The sequence below is a fragment of the Gadus morhua genome, chromosome 12 (genome assembly GCF_902167405.1).
Source record: "Gadus morhua chromosome 12, gadMor3.0, whole genome shotgun sequence".
NCBI classification, from domain to species: Eukaryota; Metazoa; Chordata; class Actinopteri; order Gadiformes; family Gadidae; genus Gadus; species Gadus morhua.
In genome coordinates, this window is record NC_044059.1 from 23,649,246 (window position 1) to 23,667,464 (window position 18,219).

The 18,219-nt window shown below is 39.4% G+C and overlaps 4 protein-coding genes and 1 long non-coding RNA gene across 7 annotated transcripts; all 5 read left to right on the forward strand.

Annotated features, from left to right (window-relative positions):
* The first annotated feature begins 2,314 nt into the window (after positions 1-2,314).
* Positions 2,315-10,494, forward strand: LOC115555739 (protein let-653). 3 transcript variants are annotated; one of them, XM_030372751.1, is made up of 6 exons: positions 2,319-2,538; positions 2,643-2,791; positions 2,936-3,030; positions 3,561-4,060; positions 9,224-9,312; positions 9,711-10,494. In XM_030372751.1, exons 1-6 carry the CDS (start codon positions 2,334-2,336, stop codon positions 9,783-9,785), a joined length of 1,113 nt encoding a protein of 370 aa, XP_030228611.1. In that variant the 5' UTR covers positions 2,319-2,333; the 3' UTR covers positions 9,786-10,494. The 3 variants fall into 3 exon arrangements, 2 of the variants coding, with proteins under 2 accessions (XP_030228610.1, XP_030228611.1); XR_003978903.1 differs by lacking the exon at positions 3,561-4,060 and having other exon boundaries at positions 2,325-2,538; XM_030372750.1 differs by lacking the exons at positions 9,224-9,312; positions 9,711-10,494 and having other exon boundaries at positions 2,315-2,538; positions 3,561-4,348.
* Positions 10,495-12,384: 1,890 nt separating this feature from the next.
* On the forward strand, positions 12,385-14,237 carry LOC115555741 (uncharacterized). The gene is made up of 5 exons (XR_003978904.1): positions 12,385-12,698; positions 12,944-13,162; positions 13,267-13,415; positions 13,559-13,653; positions 14,070-14,237. It is a non-coding gene; the product is annotated as an uncharacterized LOC115555741 (long non-coding RNA).
* Positions 14,238-14,301: 64 nt separating this feature from the next.
* Positions 14,302-14,859, forward strand: LOC115555054 (salivary glue protein Sgs-3-like; the record flags this gene model as incomplete). Its single annotated transcript, XM_030371726.1, has 1 exon — positions 14,302-14,859. A coding segment is annotated over one exon (558 nt), but the record flags the coding sequence as incomplete, so codon positions are not given.
* A 12-nt stretch (positions 14,860-14,871) lies between these two features.
* On the forward strand, positions 14,872-16,425 carry LOC115555055 (salivary glue protein Sgs-3-like; the record flags this gene model as incomplete). The annotated part of the gene is made up of 3 exons (XM_030371727.1): positions 14,872-15,185; positions 15,408-15,757; positions 15,845-16,425. Coding segments are annotated over 3 exons (1,245 nt in total), but the record flags the coding sequence as incomplete, so codon positions are not given.
* A 255-nt stretch (positions 16,426-16,680) lies between these two features.
* LOC115555056 (salivary glue protein Sgs-3-like) lies at positions 16,681-18,209 on the forward strand (the record flags this gene model as incomplete). Its single annotated transcript, XM_030371728.1, has 2 exons — positions 16,681-16,753; positions 17,600-18,209. Coding segments are annotated over 2 exons (492 nt in total), but the record flags the coding sequence as incomplete, so codon positions are not given.
* Between the last annotated feature and the right edge of the window lie 10 nt (positions 18,210-18,219).

The following is an 18,219-nucleotide window of genomic DNA, read 5'->3' on the forward strand; positions in this document are numbered from 1 at the left end:
CTTCCTCAATTTGTCACCTAGAGACTTTTTAAGATATTCTACTTTTAAAATATATTTTTTAACATGGGAGTCAATGGGAGTACTTCAAACTGTTTAAGACTTAACAAAATCAATTTTCAACCGTTTATCTTCGTTCAAACCATTTAACAAATCTAAACACTAAAATCTAAAATCGAATCTTCAATGATATCCAAACGGAACTTCGATATCATTTATACTTTATTCAGAATCACAGTTTTAGCTTCATACCGGCTTCGTTTTCAGTTGGTCTCAGGGTTAGGTTTACGTTGATGCTGGAGCGTGAGGGCGTTCAGCAGTGTTGCCAGATTGGGCGGTTTTTCCCGCCAGATTGGGCTACCTTTGAAAGACGTTCAGGCAGTGTTGGCAGATTGGGCGGTTTTCCCCTCTATGGTTTTCCCCGCTTTATTTGGCTATTTTTAATCACGCACCTGCTCACTATTCTCTTAAAGACACACACACACACACACACACACACACACACACACACACACACACACACACACACACACACACACACACACACACACACACACACACACACACACACACACACACACACACACACACACACACACACACACACGCACACACACACACCAGCTGTGCAGGGCAATACATTTGACCTTTCAGATTCTTCAGTTCAATTCATTTGACATTTCTGCATTTTTAGCAATGCCTTGCGCATTTCCTTCAGCTGTCACTTTATTTATTTCCAGCCATTTACAATTTCTTAAATAGTGTGCATGTTTACATTGTTTACTCCATTTAGACTTTTGGACTTTTGTTCAAATCCCTTCACTTGATTTTAAAGCATTTAACGTTTCTTACGTCTTAATCTATGTTGCTAATAAATCATAATAGATTATAAGTAGGCCTAATCAGGATTACTTATAATTTATATATTTTAACATGTTATAGATAAGATACAACACATACAGTAATAGTACTAATATCCATGTTTAACCATACAGACATTTTTCTTATTATTTTTGTGAATTTCTAATTGGGCGGGCCAGCTGTCAATCATGGTGGGCCCCGTCCAGGCCCGCCCACAGCTACGTGCCTGCGATGTGCTATCTTGGTTCATATCGTACCCGAAGAATCGCACCTATCAGGTGACAGGTCACATGGAATGGCTCCTGCTCCAAACCCCGCACTCTCGACACTTGTGTCCCTCAAGGCGCTGTAGGGTCTAATGGGGCCCCTTCTGTCCTCCCTATACACTATTGGGCTCTGTAATCACATCACACAATTTTTCCTGTCACTGCTACGCTACACTGATGACATAATACGCTTCCCACTATATTTTTGTGTTCGTTTAGGTCAGGGAAGTAGGCGTGTGGTCTACTTGGCAGCTGCTAAGCTTTGCCTATATGTTTAACCTGTTGGGTTAGCTGCTGTCCCGAGACCCAGTTGCATAGGGGTGTTGGGCTTGTTTTCCTTTTTTTGTTCACAAATGCCCCAGTAAGCCTCTGATTACCCTAATCTTTTGTTTCCAGTCCTTTCTCATTGACCAACACTTTGCTAATCTATCATCCATAACCCGGTCAGTTTACATCCGTTACCTCCCACAGTACCCCTAGACAGTGGGGTTGTAACAATGTCTTTATTGTGTTGTTCATTTGGAATTTGTCTGCATTTAGAACATTATTTGGATTGATGGAGAGTTTCACTCTATAAATAAATAAATATGTATTGGCTATATTGTGAGCAGAATTATTTACCTTGATTAGCTTTTTAGGTATCCATGAAGATTGCAGATTACATTTTAAGGGTGACCCTGTTCCTTTTAAAGTTCCTAATTTGCCACAAAGGACAGTGGCATGTCACAATTGATCCTCCATCATACCAGACAATCTTTGGAAACAAGGTGTGGCAACGCCACACCTGGGTGAAACAGTACAAAGGTGGAAACAAAAACCAGGTGTTTCATTTCATTACAAATGCCATCTAATACGATCATCTTGTTGATCGTCTCGTTGGGTTGATAACTAGCGGCTGTCATAAAGGCTATCTTTTACAGTCGGCTCATTTACATTTTACTGCTTAAGGTAAGGCAGAATCTTTTTGTTTTGGGGGGGGTTTTATTGTGTTCTGTTAAGTACTTTGTAACCTGCTTTGAAAAGGGGATACACAAATAAAGTGATTTAGGTATAATTAGGGCTATACTACTGCTTCTGTTCTTTTTTTAACATGATTCTTAATCCGTGGCTAATATTACTATTTTCCTTTACGGATGCCTGAGATATACAACTGTTTAAATCATCATGATGCTGGTCAATGTTTCTTTTGTTTCAGGTTTTCCTTTCTTGATGGGTACCCTCCACGGATTCGTTGGCCTTTTGTTTGGCCTTCAGATCGTCACACATGCAATGGGCTTTAGTAGTGGGGGATTCTTTCAGTCTTGCGCTTCCCTGTTGCCTAACCATACATTCGATGGTGAAGTTTTTCTTCCACAGAACAGCGAACAACCGTTTGAGGTCATTGCCATCGCCGGTGAGGGGGAGTCAATTATGGGTAGGCCTATATGAATACTGTTCATTTTTTTTTAATAGGGAATATGTAGCCTACATATCATTTTTTCTCAACGTATCTGATCTCTTCAATCTGTATTTGTTTAGTGAGTCTAGGAATCAGGGTGTCTCCTGGACCAATTCCACCATTTACAGGGTTCATGGTGGATGTCCGGAAGTCAGAAATAGATCCAGCCAAAGGAAGTTTCGTTGAGTTTGGTCAAGGAAGTACTGGCTTGACGTGCAATGGCATTCAGGTAAGCTGCTACTACCAACTAACTATTATATCATCTTTACTGAAAAAAAAAATAATGCCGACATGTATAAGTCATATAATTACTGCAGTGACTTTATATAGACCTGGTTTGAACCCTTGTTTGACATAGTTTATCTTTGTTTAGGATTCTGCTGTTACTCAAGACTCAAACGTTCCGAAGACTTTTGTTCAAGTTAAATGGCAAGCACAGGAAAATGGATCCTCTTCATTCTTTTTGCGGTAAATGTCCATTCTGTTATTTCATACACCTTAATTAATTAAGACTACCCTAATAATGTATGAATGTTTAGGCTTCATTCAATCCGTTTTTTACCTCAGGCCTACCCATAGGAAAAATTTAGAAAAAGTACATCAGGAACATGCAATAAAACAATCCATAATTTCCCCTTACAATTTTCCAATTAGTGAAATGGTTATATTCATGGTTATTATATGGCCTACATTAACTATGCATGTATTTATTGGTTTATCTGTGTGTGTGTGTGTGTGTGTGTGTGTGTGTGTGTGTGTGTGTGTGTGTGTGTGTGTGTGTGTGTGTGTGTGTGTGTGTGTGTGTTTGTGTGTGTGTGTGTGTGTGTGTGTGTGTGTGTGTGTGTGTGTGTGTGTGTGTGTGTGTGTGTGTGTGTGTGTGAGTGTTGGTGTGTGTGTGTGTGTGTGTGTGTGTGTGTGTGTGTGTGTGTGTGTGTGTGTGTGTGTGTGTGTGTGTGTGTGTGTGTGGGTGTGTGTGTGGGGGGGGGGGTGTTTTTCAGAGCCACATTTGTTCAAAATTTCACCACATTTTGGAGTCCAGTGAATGTCCCTATACAGACACCAGCTTCAACAACACAGCCACCAACTACAACACTAACTTCCAAGCCCAGTACAGAACAACCAAGTACAGACCAACCAAATACAGAACAACCAACTACACAACAAACAATAACAGAACAACCAACTACAGAACAAACAAGTACAGAACAACCAAGTACCGAACAACCAAGTACAGACCAACCAAATACAGAACAACCAACTACACAACAAACAATAACAGAACAACCAACTGCAGAACAAACAATAACAGAACAACCAAGTACAGAACAACCAAGTACCGAACAACCAAGTACAGAGTTACCAAGTACCAACCAACAAAGTACAGAACAACCAACTACAGAACAAACAAGAACAGAACAACCAAGTACAGAACAACCAAGTACAGAGTTACCAAGTACCAACCAACCAAGTACAGAACAAACAAGTACTACAAATCCAAGTACTAGTGCTATACAACAAATTACTACAGATACTACACAACCAAGTGATACACAAAAACCGTGTATTGTCAAAATACAAAATATATTTTATATATTTTTTGTATCATCAGGTGGAACAACCTTAAGCACGCTATTTAGGCCTATCTATTATGTGAGCTTGATTATTTGTTCATGGAGTATACTTGATGGCTTTTTTGTCATCAAATAGCGCCAATGTCACAGGGGACGTGTTTTTATTTCATAAGGTTTTCGTATTTTTGCTCTTAGTAAAACCATTGTGAAATGCCTATTGTTTTTTCAACCATCTACTACTTTCTTATCCAAACTGTGAGAAGGTGAAATCCTCCCCCTTCTCACTGTCCCGCATTAGAGAAATTATTATTATTATTATTATTATTATATTGTGTGTGTATATATAAGTAAGTAAGTAAAATTTATTTATAAAGCACATTTCACACAGCTTTCACTGACCAAAGTGCTGTACATAATAGTGATATAAATAAAATAAAATAAAATAAAAATAAGTAAACAAATAATTACAATATGAGACGAGCAACAGTAGGCAGACAGATCAACAGAAACAATGACAACAGGAACAGAGACGGCAATGACAACAAGAGACATATACAGAGTTACAGATGGAGCAACAGCCGGAGGGTTAGGAAGCTGGGAAGGATAGAGTGAAAAGGTGAGTTTTGAGCCTAGACTTAAAAACAAGGATGGACGGAGCTTTTTTAATGTCCAGGGGCAATTGGTTCCACAGCCGTGGCGCTGCAACTGCAAAGGCTCTGTCACCTTTTCGCTTGAGCCTTGACCGAGGCACATGGAGGAGAGCATTGCCAGATGATCTGAGGGACCTGGGGGCTTGGTGTGGATGGATAAGGTCAGAAATGTAACTAGGGGCCTGTCCATTAAGAGCTTTAAAAACAATCAGTAAAACCTTGAACTGAATTCTAAAATTAACAGGAAGCCAATGCAAGGAGGCAAGAACTGGTGTGATGTGGTCATGTTTTTTAGTGCCCGTCAGCAGTCTTGCAGCTGCATTTTGGGCCATCTGAAGGCGGTTTAGTAGGGACTGGGGTAGGCCTATGTATAAGGAATTACAATAGTCCAGCCGTGATGTAATGAAGGCATGGATGATTTTTTCAAGGTCTTTAGGAGACAGGAAAGGTTTGATTTTGGCAATTACGCGTAACTGGTAAAAACAGTTTTTGACAGCAGCACAAATTTGCTTGTCAAGACAAAGCTCTGAATCAAGGATGACACCAAGGTTTCTAGCATGGGACTTGACAAAAGGTTCAAGGTTATCTAGGTTGCTGACAAGAGTGTGTTTTGATTTAGGAGGGCCAAAGATCATGACTTCTGTCTTATTGCTGTTTAACTGAAGGAAGTTAGTTGCCATCCAGCCTTTAATATCATCCAGACAGTCCAGGAGAGGTTGTAAAGAGTCCTTAGACTTCAGTGGAAGATACAGCTGAGAGTCGTCTGCGTAGAGGTGGAATGAGATGTTATGTTTCCTGATAATGTTCCCTAGCGGGAGCATGTACAGGCCAAAAAGGACTGGTCCAAGGATGGACCCTTGTGGGACCCCATAGGAGACAGGAGCAGTGGATGAAAAGAACTGACTGATGGATACTGAGAAAGTCCTATGTTTCAGATAGGAGCTGAACCAATCGAGGGCTGTGCCTTTAATACCAACCCACTGTTCAAGGCGGGTCAGAAGAGTGTTATGATCCACAGTATCAAAGGCAGCGCTAAGGTCTAATAAAACCAGGATAGCATTTTCACCAGAATCTAATGTGAGTAACAGATCATTTGTCACCTTTAACAAAGCCGTTTCAGTGCTATGGAGAGTTTTAAAGCCTGACTGAAGAGGTTCTGATATTTCATTTAAATCTAAAAAAGGTTGCAGTTGTGACAGGACAACTTTTTCCATCACTTTAGAAATAAAAGGAAGCTTAGAAATTGGGCGATAATTTTTTAGACACTTAGCATCCAGGTTGTGTTTTTTAAGCAGAGGCTGGACGACCGCATGCTTAAAACATGAAGGGACTGTGCCAGAAACTAGGCAGGAGTTAATGATGTTTTGAATACTTGGGCCAACTGTATCAAAAGTGTCCTTAATGATATGGGATGGGACAACATCATGAGGGGAAGATGTGGGTTTCATATGTGAGACTATCTCCCTAAGCTCCTCTAAAGAAACTTGTTTGAATGTGTTAAAAATGACTGTAGCACCTGAACAGCCAGGCGTGATGTCAGATGGGGAGGGGTTAAACTGGGATCTGATGTTTTCAATTTTCTCAGTGAAAAATTTTAAGAATTTTTCACAGATGTCAGTGGATGCGTCAGCATCTGGGGATACATGGGGGTTGATAATGGAGTTTATGGTACCAAACAGAATTTGGGGTCTATGGGAATTTTTATTTATAATATCAGAGAAATGTTTGGTTCTGGCTTTTTTGGCTGCTGCCTGATAAGTCAACAGTGCATTTTTAAAAATGTCAAAAGAAACAGTAAGATGGTCTTTCTTCCATCTTCGTTCAGCTTTCCGACAGGCCTGTCTAAAAGAGCGGGTGGGTTCATCCAACCACTGTTGGGATGTCAATTTGGGCCGCCTGTATTTAAGGGGGGCTACAGAGTTTAAGATGTCTGAGCAAGAGGAATGAAAGAGGGAAATCAATTCATCTGGGTTGGAGGGAAGCCGATCAGCAGTTGAGAATGCAGTTTTTTTTAACATTTCAGAGAACTGGATTGCAGTGTGGGAGTTAATATAACGGGAAAAACGGCCTGGGGTTTTAACTGTACACATGGGGTTAGATAGTGTGATATCAAACACAATAGGCATGTGATCAGAGAACGATGCGTCCTCGATGTTTAATTTGTCAATAAAAATCCCATAGGAGAGAATAAGATCAAGACTATGTCCGAGTACATGAGTAGCCTTGTCTATGTGCTGGAGAAGACTGAAGGAATCCAGGACGTGGCAGAATTCGCTGACCATGGGTCTGCCTGGACAACAGACATGGATATAATTATATTGGGCTGGTGTAAAATTGGTCTTCCGTCCAGGTAGGGGGCAGTATGCTAAGGGAGCTTAGGATCAGAGTATCAGGGAATAGCCCAGGGGGGTGTTGATAGAAACAGCTGTTTTATATCTTTAGGTTGTGCACAGGGTGTGGGTATACATGTATTTGGTGATTGTTTATTTAGTATCATGTTTATTTAGTATTCACACAATGTATTTTCTGTTCAGTTATGTTGGATTGTTAGCTTTAGGTAAATAATGTTCCCCCAACTAATGGTCTGGCCCATACGGCCGTGATTGGTCCAATTGCGATTTCCCTATTTAAGGGCTTTCTCATTTGGTGTTTGTGGCTGAAGGTGGTGCTGGCTTGACGTGAGGCCAGTACGAGAGACGTTAGGTTAGGTTAGGTTAGGTTAGGTTAGGTTAGGTTAGGTTAGGTTAGGTTAGGTTAGGTTAGGTTAGGTTAGGTTAGGTTAGGTTAGGCTAGGCTATGTTACCTGAGTTTATGTTTGCTGACAGATGGAGTCATTTCCTTTTCATTTGAAACGTTGCTCTATTTTTTGTGAATGTTTTGGAGACATTAAAACTTCACTTTTTCTTAGTCCTCAGTCCATTGCCCTCATTTTTGCCCACACTCGAAATTCCCAGTTGGCCAGATACGTGGGGCGACCACGTCGGTCCCTCACATTCTTATATTTGTTTTACAAACTTTAAAGCTCTCATTGTTCTCTATTCCCGCCGGTACATGACATATGGGTTGCCTCGTACCTGGTGCTCCCTCCCTGCTCATTTATCCGCCACTGGAGAGTGTTGGGTACACGCCCCTGTGGGGGAGCTTTGATTACGCACTGTTTGCATTCCAAAATTTGATTGACATGTCAGATGGATATTCTGAACCAATGAGGGAAGAGAGACCCTGTAAGGTCAGAAATGAGAAGGGAGAGGTCAACATCAAGTGTGTCTCATGTTAAGAAATGTAAAGAGACATATGTACTCAACCAGAACTCATATTCTCACAGAGCATGATAATAACTGATGGATCACTGATGTATTTCTAAAAGTGACACTCAAAATATATACCTAGCTCTTAAATCTACAAAATAACAAACTATTAACTATCTACTAACTATTTAAACGGAATAAAATCATTAATTTCACGTCAATCATTGCATTTTAACGCCATGTATCAAAGGTTGTTGCAGGGCAACAGCAGTGTCCCTCAAGTGACGAAGCACACTCTTTAAAAAAAAAAAAAAACTCAACCAGCATTAGATCGGTACATATTTTTCAAAGAATCAACAGAAGATGTACTATATCGCGATACAGATCGTTGTCGATTTCTGAAGTTACCAAAATCGGAATAGAATATTTTATCCTTATACCATGGTCTGGGGAATACTTGATTCTGATTTGCTGCAGTGTGTGCATTAACCCCTGATATACGGACACCTGCTAAGTATTTCCAGTCAAATTGTCTCTTCAGCCTTCAAAACGAGAGCTGGTAAAATGTGAAAAATGTATTTAACTCTAATCAGACAACGCGGTTATATGCTATAGACTCTAGAGTACTTGTGGTATAAAGGGGGACGAATTTTGTATTATAAATATGTACAATGCATAACGTTAGCTCTCTGGCTCATAGCTGAGCGGACTAGAATACCTCCTGTTGCCAAATCGTAGCTAAGGTCCGTCCTATTTACTGGAGGAGTGAATAACATGTCCGTTGCATAAGAACCTTACGGGAGGGTAATGATTGTTCCAGGTATAAGTCAAACCCTCAGGCATTACCATGGAGACAAAGATATTTGGATTGTAAAACGCATGAAAATATAAATGAATGGTCTTGGACTTTGCGGGGGCTACCGTCCTTCGCTGTGCGTCAGACGGTTCTAAGGCCTCCGCATCGTCCATTAATTCCTGATAATGGACGCCTCGTTGGGCATTATCCCTTACATATCGCACAGGCCTACCAGAACTCGAGGCACACTCAATAAACTCGTTTGTGTGTTGACATACAATATTTTGAAAGCTGCAAACTGGTATATCCTACATTATTGACCTACATTGAAATCACTGGACTGCAAGAGTGATAATCTTCGACACAACACCTTGTTGTGTCTTTGAATCTTTTCAGATCCTCAGAAGTTGATCTTTGCCCTGTCCATTTCTTCTCTGGCTCCAGCCAGTTTAAATAATTTGACGATACAGACGGCTATTGAAAAGGTATAAAAACGTGTGTGCGTGTGTGTTTGTGTGCGTGTGTGTGCTTCAAATAGAATATTTTGTGATACCTACATTGAAAATTTGTATGTATTTGCTGAAATTTTAATTTAGTTTATCTTAATGCGCAACCCAAGTGAGATTACTAATCTAACCACATCTCTCACAGCAAGGCTGATCTGCACACAGAACAATTTTCCTTGGCCTCACAGTTTCTTCAGTGTTTTCAGAATATATCAGTGGTTTGTTCAAGCAGGAACATTTAGTAATTTTGATTTTTGATATTCAATGATACCAAATTTTCCTAACACTATCTAAAAATGGATATATTTTGTGTTAATGTGTTGTAAATTTGTCTCTTTCCTGTCTAATTACATTTTCTCTATGTTCATTTGTTGCAGGCTATAAGGGCACTTATTAATGAGACCACGGGTAGTGACCTTTCCTACAAGGTCCTAACGTTTAAAATCAAATAAGAACCACAAATAAAACCTTCCATTTACATACTTGAAGACTTCTAAGGATTACAAATGGATGGTTTGAGGTTATTACACAACTGGACCTTTCATATATTTAATAATAAATGATTAATTAGAATTTGCCACCAGTAATAACAGATGATTAAAATTGTTGGAACATATATGCTTTCTTTATACAGAGACTGCTGTCATTGTGAAAATTATAGGCATCATATTGAAAGGAAATATAGCTGTAGTGGGCTCTGCTCTATTAAATGTTGATGATTGTGTTGTCAGTGTTGAACAAATCTCTACACTTGTACCTTCAATAATATCTGTTTTTCCGGCAATAACAATAATAATTAATATGACGACATACAGGGAATACTCAAAAACGGCTAGTCTGAACTTCGTTTTTTCCAAGGTGGAGCAGAATGCCTAGTGCTAGTTTTACACCCAACGAAATTTCTAGCTACTGGGGGAGCATAGGTAGGCTAGCGGAACTTATAATAATGTTAGGAAACCTCAGAAAGTGAAATTTTCCTGCCATGGGATCTTTGAGCGACTTTGAGGATTTAGATAAGCGCTATATAAGTTTAATGTATTATTATTATTGTTATTATTAATATTAATAGTGACTTTCATTTACTTTATATACTGCATGGGATGTTTGAACATATTATTAAACAGGATACAAGTCTCGCGCCCCGTACTCCGCTCGACTGCAGCCACAATTGCCTTTATTTATCACATGCACACACACTCACACACACTCTAGAAACAAACAACACTCAAACTAACCGATCCCCATGAACATCTCAGTGATGGTGTTAAAAGTACTCGAACTCCACCGTCGCCGAGGGTTGACCTAGGAGGGCGCCAAAGGATCCCTTGCGGCCCACTGAACACGGTGGTTAGAATATTCAAAGCATCAATATATATATTTTAAAAGTGACCCTGTTCCTAATGAAAAATATAACCTTAAGCCGTCTCTTGGTGTATCCTCAAACTTTACTTAACTAAGTTGAAAATATGATTATTGATGAGATTGGTGGGAAACCTGTGTTATTTACCCCTTAGTTCACCTCAGAAACAACAGCACAATTATCGGGAAGCAGTCCACCGATAATTTATCGGGCAGTTGAAAATAAGGGAAGCATGAACTTAGATTTAATGGAAATAAGATATGCAGGGCGGTATCTAGGCATAGGCGAATTAGGCACGCGCCTAGGGCCCTCTCGCCACTAGGGGGCCCCAGACAGAGAGCAATAAAAACATCAAACTGCCAAAAGAATGTTAAGGAGCACCTATTATGCTTTTTCGCCTTTTATGACGTATACATGTTGTTATAATGATTTATAGTCATGTTTAACCATACTAAAGTGTCAAATAATGACGTACATGCATTTAGACGTATTCCCGTCTGGGGTGGCTGTGTCAGAGCGCTAAACACTAGGGACACCGGTCGCGATTCACCTGTTCAAATTTCCGGGATTTATCTACGTAGAACAATCCGGATTTTCCATGTATGGTAATGCTGCAACATGCTCTTCCGGAAGGTAACCAATCACAAAAGAGTGGGGTTCGCAGGAGGGGGGCGAGGGGGCGGAGAAGGACGAAGCCGAGTGTTGACAGAGAATGCTGAAAGCGCCCAGATGAGAGGAACAGTTTCCCGAAAATCTACATAGTTTTTTGTGATGTGATTCGTGTCAGGTTGCTCTATAGGAGTAATTAATAAGAAATTAAGACCAGAAAAGTATTATAATAGGAGATCATTAAACATAGTGTGCCGTCCTCGATATTTCTGCTAATACCCTGACGGCCAGCTAAACTCTTTCCCAAAACACCAACGCTGAATCCAAATTCTTAGTACATACTATCTCTGTTCAGTGTCTTCACCGTACTACACTTGACAGTGTAGTATGGTCTAGTAGATCATTGGGCTCTGTAATCATTATCGCACGATTTTTCCTGTCACTGCTACGCTGATGACATAATACACTTCCCACTGTATTTTTGGGTTAGTTTAGGTCAGGGAAGTAGTCTTGTGGTCTACTTGGCAGCTGGTAGGCTTTGAATTCCTGTTTTACCTGTTGGGTTAGCTGCTGCCCATGACCCAGTTGCATAGTGGTTTTGGGCTTTGTGGTATAGTGCAATGCCCATTCTGCCCAGGTAGTGGCACTATGCCACCAGAGTTGTTCATATAATACGTACCAGAGTGGCGGTAGAACGATACACGGGAGTGGATTAAAAGCATGCAATGAATCTTCTCCGTCTCTCACTGCTTTATACTTGATACTATCCACTTACATACACAAGGCTTGTTTTCCTGTTTTATGTTCACCAATGCCCCAGTTAGCCCCTTGTTACCATCATCTGTTGTTTCCAGTCCTTTCTTATTGGCAAACACTTTGCTCATCTATCATCCATAACCCGGCCAGCTAACATCCGTTTCCTCCCCCAGTACCCCTAGACAGTGGGGTTGTAACAATGTCTTTATTGTGTTGTTCATTTGGAACATGTCTGCATTTTGATCATTATTTGGATTGATGGAGAGTTTCACTCTATAAATAAATATGTATTGGCTATATTGTGAGCAGAATAATTTACCCTAATTTGCTTTATGTATCCATGAAGATTGCAGATTACATTTTAAGGGTGACCCTGTTCCTATTAAAGTTCCTAATTTGCCACTGAGGACAGTGGCATGTCACAATTGATTCTCCATCATACCAGACAATCTTTGGAAACAAGGTGTGGCAACGCCACACCTGGGTGAAACAGTACAAAGGTGGAAACAAAAACCAGGTGTTTCATTTCATTACAAATGCCATCTAATACCGGCCATCTTGTTGATCGTCTTGTTGGGTTGAAAACAAGCGGCTGTCATAAAGGCTATCTAGTCAGCTCATTTACATTTTACTGCTTCAGGTAAGGCAGAATCTTTTTTATTTTTGGGGGTTTTATTGTGTTCCGTTAAGTACTTTGTAACCTGCTTTGGGAAGGGGATATACAAATAAAGTGATAGGCTATAATTCGGGCTATACTACTGCTTCTGTTCTTTTTTAAACATGAGTCTTAATCCGTGGCTAATATTACTATTTTCCTTTACGGATGCCTGAGATATACAACTGTTTAAATCATCATGATGCCAGTCCAGGTTTCTTTTGTTTCAGGTTTTCCTTTCTTGATGGGTACCCTCCACGGGTTCGTTGGCCTTTTTTTTGGCCTTCAGATCGTCACACTTGCAATGGGCTTTAGTAGTGGGGGATTTGTTCAGTCTTGCACTTCCCTGTTGCCTGACCATTCATTCAATGGTGTAGATTTTCCCCCACAGAACAGCGATATACCTTTTGAGGTCAATGCCATCGCCGGTGAGGGGGAGTCAATTATCGGTAGGCCTATATGAATACTGTTCATTTTTTTTTAATAGGGAATATGTAGCCTACATATCATTTTTTCTCAACGTATCTGATCTCTTCAATCTGTATTTGTTTAGTGAGTCTAGGAATCAGGGTGTCTCCTGGACCAATTCCACCATTTACAGGGTTCATGGTGGATGTCCGGAAGTCAGAAATAGATCCAGCCAAAGGAAGTTTCGTTGAGTTTGGTCCTGGAAGTACTGGCTTGACGTGCAATGGCATTCAGGTAAGCTGCTACTACCAACTAACTATTAAATCATCTTTACTGAAAAAAAAATAATGTCTACATGTATAGGTCATATAATTACTGCAGTGACTTTATATAGACCTGGTTTGAACTTTTGTTTGACATAGTTTATCTTTGTTTAGGATTCTGCTGTTACTCAAAACTCAAACGCTCCAAAGACTTTTGTTCAAGTTAAATGGCAAGCACAGGAAAATGGATCCTCTTCATTCTTTTTGCGGTAAATGTCCATTCTGTTATTTCATACACCTTAATTAATTAAGACTACCCCAATAATGTATGAATGTTTAAGCTTCATTCAATCAGTTTTTTACCTCAGGCCTACCCATAGGAAAAATTTAGAAAAAGTACATCAGGATAAAAAAAAAAAAAAAACAATCCATAATTTCCACTTACAATTTTCCAATTAGTGAAATGGTTATATTCATGGTTATTATATGGCCTACATTAACTATGCATGTATTTATTGGTTTATCTGTGTGTGTGTGTGTGTGTGTGTGTGTGTGTGTGTGTGTGTGTGTGTGTGTGTGTGTGTGTGTGTGTGTGTGTGTGTGTGTGTGTGTGTGTGTGTGTGTGTGTGTGTGTGTGTGTGTCTGTGTGTGTCTGTGTGTGGATCCTTGGGTGGGTGTGTTTCAGAGCCACATTTGTTCAAAATTTCATCACATTTTGGAGACCAGTTAATGTCGCTATACAGACACGAGATTCAACAACACAGCCATTAACTACAACACTAACTTCCAAGCCCAGTATAGAACAACCAAGTACAGTGCAACCAACTACAGAACAACCAATAACAGAACAACCAAGTACAGAACTACCAGGTACAGACCAACCAATTACAGAACAACCAACTACAAAACAAACAATAACAGAACAAACAAGTACAGAACAAACAAGTACAGAACAACCAACTACAGAACAACCAACTACAGAAAAAACAACAACAGAACAACCAAGTACAGAACAACCAACTACAGAATACACAAGTACAGAACAACAAACTACAGAACTACCAAGTACAAACCAACCAATTACAGAACAACCAACTACAAAACAAACAATAACAGAACAAACAAGTACAGAACAAACAACTACAGAACAACCAAGTTCAGGACAACCAACTACAGAACAAACAATAACAAAACAAACAAGTACAGAACAACCAACTACAGAACTACCAAGCACAAACCAACCAAGTACAGAACAAACAATAACAGAACAAATAACTACAGACCAACCAAGTACAGAACAAACAACTACAGAACAAACAAGAACAAATCAAACGAGAACAGAACAACCAAGTACAGAACAACCAAGTACAGAACAAACAAGTACAGAACAACCAGCTAAAGAACTACCAAACACAGACCAAACAAGTACAGAACAACCAACTACAGAACAAACAACTACAGAACAAACAATAACAGAACAAACAAGAACAGAACAACCAAGTACAGAACATCCAAGTACAGAAAAAACAAGTACAGAACAACCAGCTACGGAACTACCAAGTACAGACCAACCAAGTACAGACCAACCAAGTACAGACCAACCAAGTACAGACCAACCAAGTACAGAACAAACAATAACAGAACAAACAATAACAGAACAAACAATAACAGAACTACCAAGTACAGAACCACCAACTACAGAACTACCAAGTACAGAACTGCCAAGTACAGAACAACCAGCTACAGAACTGCCAAGTACAGACCAACCAAGTACAGAACAACCAACTACAGAACAAACAACAGAACAAACAACTAAAGAACAACCAAGTACAGAACAACAAACTAAAGAACAAACAATAACAGAACAAACAAGGACAGAACAATCAAGTACAGAACTATCAAGTACAGACCAACCAAGTACAGAACAACCAACTACAGAAAAAACAATAACAGAACAAACAATAATAGAACAACCAAGTTCAGAACGACCAACTACAGAACAAACAATAACAAAACAAACAAGTACAGAACAACCAAGTACAGAACTACCAATTACAAACCAACCAAGTACAGAACAACCAAGTACAGACCAACCAAGTACAGAACAACCAAGTACAGAACGACCAAGCACAGACCAACCAAGTACAGACCAACCAAGTACAGAACAATCAATAACAGATCAAACAATAACAGAACTACCAAGTACAGAACAACCAACTACAGACCAACCAAGTACAGAACAACCAAGTTCAGAACGACCAAGTGCAGACCAACCAAGTACAGATCAAAAAAGTACAGAACAACCAGCTACGGAACTACCAAGTACAGACCAACCAAGTACAGAACAACCAACTACCGAACAAACAACAAAACAAACAACTAAAGAACAACCAACTACAGAACAAACAATAACAAAACAAACAATAACAGAACAACCAAGTACAGAACAACAAACTACAGAACAACCAACTACAGAAACAACAATAACAGAACAAACAACTACAGAACAACCAAGTTCAGAACAACCAACTACAGAACAAACAATAACAGAACAAACAACTACAGAACAACCAAGTTCAGAACAACCAACTACAGAACAACCAATAACAGAACAAACAAGTACAGAACAACCAACTACAGAACTACCAAGTACAGAACAAACAAGTACAGAACAACCAAGTACAGAACGACCAAGCACAGACCAACCAAGTACAGGCCAACCAAGTACAGAACACTCAATAACAGAACAAACAATAGCAGAACTACCAAGTACAGAACAACCAACTACAGAACAACCAACTACAGAACTACCAAGTATAGACCAACCACATACAGAGCAACCAAGTACAGACCAACCAAGTACAGAACAACCAACTACACAACAAACAATAACAGAACAAACAATAACAGAACTACCAAGTACAGACCAACTAAGTACACAACAAACAATAACAGAACAAACAAGTACAGCACAACCTACTACAGAACAACCAACTACAGAAAAAACAACAACAGAACAACCAAGTACAGAACAACCAACTACAGAACAAACAATAACAGAACAAACAAATACAGAAAAACTAAGTACAAACCAACCAATTACAGAACAACCAACTACAAAACAAACAATAACAGAACAAACAAGTACAGAACAAACAACTACAGAACAACCAAGTTCAGGACAACCAACTACAGAACAAACAATAACAAAACAAACAAGTACAGAACAACCAACTACAGAACTACCAAGTACAAACCAACCAAGTACAGAACAAACAATAACAGAAAAAATAACTACAGACCAACCACGTACAGAACAAACAACTACAGAACAAACAAGAACAAATCAAACGAGAACAGAACAACCAAGTACAGAACAACCAACTACAGAACAAACAATAACAGAACAAACAACTACAGAACAACCAAGTTCAGAACAACCAACTACAGAACAAACAATAACAGAACAAACAAGTACAGAACAACCAACTACAGAACTACCAATAGCAGAACTACCAAGTACAGAACAACCAACTACAGAACAACCAACTACAGAACTACCAAGTATAGACCAACCACATACAGAGCAACCAAGTACAGACCAACCAAGTACAGAACAACCAACTACACAACAAACAATAACAGAACAAACAATAACAGAACTACCAAGTACAGACCAACTAAGTACACAACAAACAATAACAGAACAAACAAGTACAGCACAACCTACTACAGAACAACCAACTACAGAAAAAACAACAACAGAACAACCAAGTACAGAACAACCAACTACAGAACAAACAATAACAGAACAAACAAATACAGAAAAACTAAGTACAAACCAACCAATTACAGAACAACCAACTACAAAACAAACAATAACAGAACAAACAAGTACAGAACAAACAACTACAGAACAACCAAGTTCAGGACAACCAACTACAGAACAAACAATAACAAAACAAACAAGTACAGAACAACCAACTACAGAACTACCAAGTACAAACCAACCAAGTACAGAACAAACAATAACAGAACAAATAACTACAGACCAACCAAGTACAGAACAAACAACTACAGAACAAACAAGAACAAATCAAACGAGAACAGAACAACCAAGTACAGAACAACCAAGTACAGAACAAACAAGTACAGAACAACCAGCTAAAGAACTACCAAACACAGACCAAACAAGTACAGAACAACCAACTACAGAACAAACAACTACAGAACAAACAATAACAGAACAAACAAGAACAGAACAACCAAGTACAGAACATCCAAGTACAGAAAAAACAAGTACAGAACAACCAGCTACGGAACTACCAAGTACAGACCAACCAAGTACAGACCAACCAAGTACAGACCAACCAAGTACAGACCAACCAAGTACAGAACAAACAATAACAGAACAAACAATAACAGAACTACCAAGTACAGAACCACCAACTACAGAACTACCAAGTACAGAACTGCCAAGTACAGAACAACCAGCTACAGAACTGCCAAGTACAGACCAACCAACTACAACATCAAGTGGAACAACCTTAAGCATGCTGTGTAGGCCTATCTATTATATGAGCTTGATTATTTGTTCATGGAGTATACTTGAAGGCTTTTTTGTCATCAAATAGCGCACATGTCACATGGGACATGTCTTTATTTCATAAGGTTCGAGCATTTTTGCTTTTAGCAAAACCATTGTGAAATGCCTATTGTTTTTTAAACCATGAGCTTTGGGCATAATCAACTCATAGGGCCCTATTTTAACGGTCTGAAACGCAAGTGAGAAGCGCCAAGCGCAAGTAGCTTTGTGGGCGGTTCTACGGCGATGT